This window comes from Agelaius phoeniceus, chromosome 33, assembly GCF_051311805.1.
Source record: "Agelaius phoeniceus isolate bAgePho1 chromosome 33, bAgePho1.hap1, whole genome shotgun sequence".
In the NCBI taxonomy this organism is placed as follows: Eukaryota; Metazoa; Chordata; class Aves; order Passeriformes; family Icteridae; genus Agelaius; species Agelaius phoeniceus.
In genome coordinates, this window is record NC_135297.1 from 1341626 (window position 1) to 1349546 (window position 7921).

The 7921-nt window shown below is 52.6% G+C and overlaps 1 protein-coding gene across 1 annotated transcript; it reads right to left on the reverse strand.

Annotated features, from left to right (window-relative positions):
• Positions 1-423: 423 nt before the first annotated feature.
• On the reverse strand, positions 424-6958 carry LOC129131933 (serine/threonine-protein kinase pim-1-like). Its single transcript, XM_077192430.1, has 7 exons — positions 6828-6958; positions 2568-2667; positions 2120-2254; positions 1983-2033; positions 1384-1753; positions 968-1144; positions 424-701 (listed from the first exon to the last, which is right to left on the reverse strand). The coding sequence occupies exons 1-7, from the start codon at positions 6956-6958 to the stop codon at positions 571-573; spliced, it is 1095 nt and encodes a 364-aa protein (XP_077048545.1). The 3' UTR covers positions 424-570.
• Positions 6959-7921: the final 963 nt, after the last annotated feature.

Here is a 7921-nt window from a genome sequence, read left to right on the forward strand (position 1 = left end):
CCTGTCCCGCCAAAAAGCAGCTCAGCAGCCGGCAGAAAAATTAATATTCCCCAGCGCTGCCGAGCGGGGAACCTCCGGCACGTGGCCAGGCCGAGCCCTGCCATGCCTGGAAGCACCAGCATCCCCCCGTCCCTGCGCCGGCTGGGGACTCATCTTGATTCCATCGGAGTGCAGAGCGTGTCCTTCAGGCAGGGGCCGCACCCAAAACCAATTGGCTCTGCCCCACCAGCGGCCAGCTCCAGGATGGTGTTCCCAGCTCCACGTTGTGCTCCAGAAGAACACGCCAGCTGTGCCTCGGCTTGCGGGGACATCACGATGCCATTGAGCTGCAGGGGGATGTTTCCTCTGTCCCAGTCCGTGTCACCTTCACTGCACTGCCACCACTTCTCCAATAGTACGGGCAGCACGGAGCCGCTCCCTCCACAGCTCGTGGGGACCAGTGGAAGCAGCATCTCCTCGGCTGCGCTCTCTCCTCCGCGCCGTGGCCGCAAGGAAACGCTCCGGGGTTTTCTTCCAGTGCCACGAGACGCGTGCCGCTGCTACTTTCTGGGCTCCTGGATCCTACTGTGCTCAGGGATGCATCTCTGCTGTCTCCTGGGCTAGGCAGGGCTCCTGCAGCCAAGAATGCTCAAAAAGGTCCTCCAAGCATGGCCTGTGTGTGGGGTCCATGGATAAACACCACCTGATGAGGTGCTGGCACTCTGCGGAGAGAAACCAGAAGGCTCCTGTCCATGCTCTCCCACATTCCACAGTGCCCAGGCAACACCAGGAGTGCTCAGAGCTGCACCCAAAAGCTTCCTATTGATCCTCTCTTGCGGAGGACACCAGCACAGAGGCACTGGTGCCACCTCCTCCAGCTAAGCCCAGGAGATCCACCTCCTCACCAGCTGCAAGAGCAGGATGCTTATGTGCCAGCTGCCCCTCCCAACCCCTTTCTTCCCCTCGTGCCTTGAAGGCGCATCCCCACCTTGAGACACCCGGGGCGGGAAAACGAGCTGGCCCCGGACGATGTCCTCGTTGGTGTGGAAAGGAAGGTGCCCGCAGACCAGCTCATAGAGCAGGATGCCCAGGGACCAGATAGTGGCTGGCTGGCCATGGTAGCAGCCAACGAGGATCCACTCCGGTGGGCTGTACTCCGGCGTTCCTATGGGACACGGGCGCAGCTCATCAGGCCCATGCTGCTCCCTCCTGCCCTCCTTCCTTCCCTCCCTCCCTCCCTCCCAGCCAGCTCCCGTTCCACAGCAGCCAGCCCCTGCCTTGCCAAAAAGCAGCTTGGCTGCAGCTGGCTGAAGAAGGATTCCCCCTCCTTCCTTCCCCCCTCTTCCCCCTCTGCCAGCAAAGCGGGGAACTCAGCTGCCCGGCTGGGCCCCGCCTTGGGCTCACCTGACATCCGGGTGTAGATCGTGTCCTGGAGGATCGTGCCGCAGCCGAAGTCGATGAGCTTGGCCTCGCCCGTGGCCAGGTCGACGAGGACGTTCTCGGCCTTGATGTCGCGGTGCAGGACGCCGCGGCTGCTGCAGTGCCGCACGGCCTCCAGCACCTGGCGGAACAGCCCCCGCGCCACGGGCTCCGTCAGGAACCGCCGCTGGTGCAGGAAGTACCAGAGGTCCTGACAGCGCTGCGGACGCTCCATGACCAGCGCGAAGCCCTCGGGCACCTCGAACCAGTCCAGGAGCTGTACGACGCCGCGGAAGCCAGGCCGCGACACCATCCACAGCAGCGCCAGCTCCAGGGGCACAAGGGCGCCGTTGCGCTGCGGGGGGACCGCGATGCCGTCAGCGGGGCCGAAGCTGCGCCGCGCCTCGGGCAGCCCCTGCCCGGCCCCGCCGCGGCTCGCCATGGCCCGGCCCGGGGCGCTGCGCGGCCCCCGCTCACTCCACGCTCGCTCCCCTCGCAGCGTTCCGGCTGCTGCCCTGCCGGGCCTCGCCTCAGCCCCGCCCGGCCCGCCCCGCCGGCTCCTCCCGCTGGCCCCGCTCACTCACCAGCCGTACCCACTCCGAGATGCGCTCCCGGGACACTCGCTTGATGGCCACCTGCGAGCCAAGGCGAACGGCGGGCTGAGCTCGTTGCCCGCTGCCCGCCGCCCGCCGCCGCCCTCCGAGCCGGCCCCGTCTCTTACCGGGGCGCCGTCGGCGAGCCGGGTCCCGGAGTAAACGCTGCCGCAGCCGCCGCTGCCCAGCAGCGGGCCCTGCCGGTAGAGCTGCTCCAGGGGAGGCTTCTCCGCCCGTGCGGGCGGCACCGCGCTGCCGCTCTTCTGCCCGGGGCACCCGCCCGCCCGGCGCGCTGCTGCTTGCCGAGCCGCCCCGGGCTGCGGCGGCTCGGGGCCGGCAGCCGAGCTGGCGAGCGGCGGAGCTCGGAGTGGGGAAGCTGCCGGCCACGCTCTCGGCCACGGGGCGGGAGCCGGGCGGCAGCGGAGCGGCTGCGGGCGGAACCGCGGCAGGGGCTTCGTTCGGGGCCGGGGCCTCGGCCGGGGCTGGGCCAGAGCCCGCGCCAGGCCGAGCCAAAAGACCGCGATGCTCCGCCAGCACCAGAGCAAGCGGCTCTTCCAGCGGCGCCACAGCCGGTACGGAGAGAGCCCGGCCGAGGCGGAACCACGGCGGGCCGGGCAGGGGCGGGCACGGGGCGGCCCCGCCGAGGGGCGCCTTGCGGGACGCGGCATCAGCCGGGCTGGGAGAGGCGGAACACGGACGGCACGGCCCGGCACGGAACGGGACGGGAATACAGTGAGTGGGAGGGAGAAGGGGGTGCGGAGCGAGGGAAAAGTCGAGCGGAAAACCGATCAAGAGAAGCGCTGCTGCTGCTGCTGCTGCTGCTGCTGCTGCTGCTGCTGCTGCTGCTGCTGCTGCTGCTGCTGCTGCTGCTGCGGAGCCGCCGGAGCTCGCGGCCGTTCCTCCGTTGCCCCGCGAACCCAACGGAGGAGCCGCCGCGCGCCCCAAGGAACGAAAGAGAGAAACAAACAAATCACACCCCAAAGTCATTCCTATTAGAGAAGTAACCAAAGAAAACAGTGTAGCAATAAAGAAGAGTGTTGGCTTGTGGCTTCTTTCTTCTTTGCGTGAGACGAAACATTTCATGGGTGTCATAAACGAGTTCACTGGATTTAAGGATCATACAATTATTATTTTATTATTATTATTATTATGCAAGCAAGAATAAGCAAAGTTCAGCACTGGGCGGCCGGGAGTCTCCGTTCCTCTAGGCTCGCACCGTTCCTATCCCCAAGGTTCGCCTTTTATTGCCTTCTTCTCCCGGGTTCAGGGATGACGTGGTCTGTCTTTTGCGCTTGCTCGTTCAGTTGCTAGGGGGTCTTTTTCTGCCTTCTGGTGGTCGTGGGATGAAGGCTCCAAGGCTTCCTCTTTTAACCGCAGAGTGAACTTTCCCTTATAAGGCATATCTATACAGTGGAATTTTCAGAACACTATACGATTCCTGCAAGCCTAAGCAATTCTTGTGAGTTTAAGGATTGTTGTTACAGCCTTCCTCTGTGACCGCTGGGTGAACTTTTCCTTATAAGGTATATCTTTACCGTGGAATTCCCAAAGCACTATACGATTCCTGCAAGCCAAGCAATCATATGTGGCTGCACGTTTAAGAATCAAGCGGTTTTAGCTATTTAGTTATTGCTTTGATATTGTATAATTTTTTAGCTATAGATTTAATTAATGAACAGACGTATTGCTACTTATTACAATCCCCCATTTTTTTTTTACCAATTTTGATCATTAAAACTTTTTAGTTCCTTCCTAGTGTGAAAAATGCATGTATTTTATGATTGCCTTTTTGCAAATATTAAAATGAATATTATATGTGTTGTGTTAGAAAGTAATTCTGTATTAGTTTTCTTAAGTACTGTGTTAATATAGTTTTAGGTTATAAAAATTGTTAAAATAGAAACGATTCTATGTAGGATACTTTTCTAAAAAGAAAGGACTTGCAGCGAGATAGCAGCCACAGGACACCTAAATCTTTCAGAGAAGAAGAATTTATGGCCTTCTTATCAGAAGAAACCAACTTCTTCCTGCCTCGAAGGCACTGTTAGGATTTGGAGGAAGAAGTTGACGATGACCAGACAGAATCCTGTACTTGAATGGAATTGATGCATCATGTATGAAGTGTATGAATATGCAACAGGCTATAGTTTTTAAGGGTTAATCCTTTGTTAACAGGGGTCCTTTTTTGGGCTTGTGCTGCCCAGAAAAAGGTACCCGGACGTCCGTAACGCTTTGTCTTTATTGTCTTATATTGTCCTAATTCAGTTTGTCCAAATTATTATTACTCTAATTGTATTACTATTTTTATAACCATTTTATTACTATTAAACTTTTAAAATTTTGGAAACAAGTGATTGGCGTTTTTAACACTAGCAAGCGTTAACTGAGTTTCCTCATCAGTTAAGCTATGTGCACTAATTATAGATGCCAATTTCCTTAGCTTTTTCATCATATTCCAATTCAGAACGAATAGAACTGCTGACAAAATAAAACCAAGCACAATCAGAATCAAAAGAACAACAATGGGATGGCATATACTGTTTAGGACACCTGTGGTAGCAGGAGCCCACCCGAACAGGGTATCCCACCACCTGTGCTCGCCATCTTGCTTTACCCTCTCTATAACCCGGTGTATTTTTCCTACGTCATCATGAACAGTCACCAGGGTTTTCTGTCCGCTTTCCTTGATTTTCTCGAGGATTTGGATCAGGTCTTGATGGAGCATCAGTCGTCTCACTAGAGTGAAGTTCATCCCAATCGGGGTGGGCATTAGCTTGTGAAGCAGTGTGTAGTTGGATTGGAATAGGTGGTGAGAGGTGACTTTAGCTTCATGAGTGATATCACACCCTGTAATCTTAGTGAAGTTACAAGCACAGAAGTTGGAGTGATTCTTTGTATCCACCACAACATCATCTACAAGCACAGAATCACAAATAGTTCTAAACCACGCACATCCATTGCCTATGTATGTAAGAACTGTTTTAGAAGTCTCTTTAGGACGAATCTCAAAATGACAAATGTTTTGCTCTGTGTCTAAACAGATATCTTGGGCTATAATTACATTGCCTTCACAGATGAACCCCAGTTGTTCTCAGATAATACAAGATTCCAAATCAACAGTTTGCCATGTGTCATCAAACTGATGGGCCCATCCCCTATGTTCTATAGGATAGAGAACAGCTCCGTCATGGTTTATTCCTAATGCAATAACAGGAAAAACTAGATGTACAGAGGCATTGTGTATGGTCAAGACAAAAGCAGTAGCTGTATTTGAAATAGCATTATAGGTAAAATTCACCAGTTTCCACCAGGATTGGAATTCTCTTTCAAAATCGTTGGCATTGTCCCAGATTATTTTCCGAATTTCTGTGGGGAAAGTGCCTTCCTCACCTTCTCTTATAATCGAGGTAGAAACTGACTGCATCCACAATTGTGCTTGGATACAGCTGAGGGCTAAGGAAACATTATTTTGTGCAGCACTGAGTGCATCAATCACCAATTTGTGATTGTTCACATTTACTCTTTCCCAATTTGGCAAAACGTTTGACAGCATCCTCTGGTGTGTCCCCAAGGCTAACAGAGATGACTTCAGTGATTGCTGTAATTTGGACAGATCTCTAGTCGTAGCAGCCAATTTGTTCATTAGTACTTCCGAATCAATGCTATTCAGAATTCCCAATCCTGTGCCTAGAACACCGGTCTCATCTCTAGGTTTCCTTGTTTTAAAAGAGCTGCGTTTCCAGAGCCAAATGGTCCAGCCTTCAAAGGATGTTTGCAAAAACGGAGAACAAGCTGGCTGGATGTCTGAAACATTGGTCTGCATGAGCATTTCGACCAGTTTGAGAGACCATGCTGGATTGAATAATATTTGTTGTTGACCAGTTTTCCTGATTATATAAGGTTCAATTCTGAAAACTTTTGGGGTGAGTATAACTGGTGGTGCAGGTGGAGTGGTGATATTGTGAGGTTCAGCAGTGGTAGAGTGGTTTTAGTATCTATTATAAATTTAAAAGAAAGGCCCTGTGTATCTTTCAACCAGAGACAGACTACCTCTGCAGTGTGAGTTAATGTGAAGTTTTGCCAGCAGTCTCGTGTTATTGGGTATGCACAATCTGCTATTTGTTTATCCTCCTGACCCATGGAAACACTGATTGCAATTGCGTTAGTATAGTCAGACCCATTAAACATTCAACATCCAATATTAATTTGTTCTCCCACTACTCCTTGAAGCTGCCAGGTTTTCTGCTTCTTCCATTCGTGTCTAGCGTAGGGCAGCCTGTCATGCAGTACTAATGTTAGTAAACTTAAACCTGTGGTATTCCCCATAGATCCGGTAGATTGCAAAAAGGCCTGAGACCAGTCAGGGGTCAGGGTCCATTTATTTAGGGGGATCATGTTCTCTTTGTAAGGCTGATGAGGGTTTCCCCAGGCAGCTGGGAGGCTCAGGGTTATAATAATTAAGGTAGCTCGCCAAGCAGGGCAGGGTCCTAGCAACAAATTTCTTTCTCCTTTCGTACTCATATCTCTTTTACCTGGGGCTTTCCTGTGCTCCGTTCCTGTTCCTGTGCTCCGTTGCTCTCCCCCACTACTCCTCACCTCTCTGCCTCGCCTGCCAGCCCGGGTGCGTCGCTCTGCAGGGATCATTATCTTCTCAGCAGCAGGGGTAGGCTTCAGGGGGTGCATTATTTGGGCTTTCTCCTTAACTCCTGCCCCCACTCCTAAGGGCAGGCTGTCAGGCCTCCAGGCAAAGGGTCTCCTGCAAAGGATTTCTTTGATTTTACGACGGACTCTCTGCCGTCCCTAGTGAGCTTTACAGGGCCTGAGTCCCACACCTACTTAGGGTTCACCCTCTGCCTTTTATTCCCTTTCTCCTGTCTTCCTAGAGTTACGTCGTTCTTCCCTACGCTCTCTAGGTTTTTGTTGTTCATAGACTCGGGAATAGCGGTGAATCGTGCTATTCCACTCATCAGGCCTCACTTGCCACCCCAGAGGAACGTGGATTCCCTTCTTACACAAGGTAGTTAATATGACTGTCTGGTTTTGGCATGTGATCCTATGCAATTGGTGTTGGAATTCCCATGCCAGGGCCCAATCTCTTCTCTGTTCTAGATTTTCAGCTAGTGACGCTGCTTCTCTGTTGGGCATCTCCCACTCTCCAGGGATCCTTATATATTCTCTTAAGGCTCTTAATGGATTTGCTCTTCTCCAATCCCAATCACAAGTAAGACACCATGCACTCCCCACCAAATGTGACAGCAGAATCCACCATTTGTCTTTACAGCCCCCGCAAAAGATTTTTACCCACGCCCGACAAGAAGATTCCCAACTTTTAAGACATTCGGTGTAATTGAATAATTCTCGCCTCACTTCAGCCACTACTGAAAGAGCAAGCATCAGTTCATTCCAGGTTTTCCACGGCAGAGGGCACTTGAACTCCTGTTCCAGTTCCTGTAGGGGTTTTCTTACCAAGAGTCTCAGTCGGTATAGCTCTCTGTCCCCTAATTCAGTCATTCACGTTCCCAGCTGGCGCAGGTCCCTGTGCCTTCCGAAGGGTTGGCCGTAGATCTCCAGGGCGACTGGTCACCTCCCAGGGGTGTCTGCAGTGATGGGTCCTTTCACTCGACTGGCATGTGTCCAGCCTTTTTCAGCAGTTGGGATGGCTGTTTCTGTGGTAAACAGGACAACATAGGGACCTTCCCATTGGGGTGTTAGGGATGTCTCTTTCCAAGTCTTAATTAGGAGCCTATCTCCGGGTTTAAGCTTATGCATTATTATATCCAAAGGGGGTCTTTGTACCAATAGCCCTTTTCCTTTTAATTCCTCCCTCCAGTTGTTGCTTTCGGTGGCTATCAGGATCTTCTCATTCAAATGCAAAATAATCTCTACAATCTTCTTTCAAGGGGCACGCCCAAAAGGCCTCTTTCAAATCT

What these genes read in the sequence shown, in the direction of transcription:
- LOC129131933 (XM_077192430.1), bottom strand. Translation starts at nt 6,958, where the DNA reads ATGAGTGGAATAGCACGATTCACCGCTATTCCCGAGTCTATGAACAAC. An exon ending in GGCTCGCCGACGGCGCCCCG is followed by an intron (nt 2,034 to 2,119) that starts GTAAGAGACGGG and finishes CTTGGCTCGCAG; the next exon opens with GTGGCCATCAAGCGAGTGTC. An exon ending in GATCTACACCCGGATGTCAG is followed by an intron (nt 1,145 to 1,383) that starts GTGAGCCCAAGG and finishes CGTGTCCCATAG; the next exon opens with GAACGCCGGAGTACAGCCCA.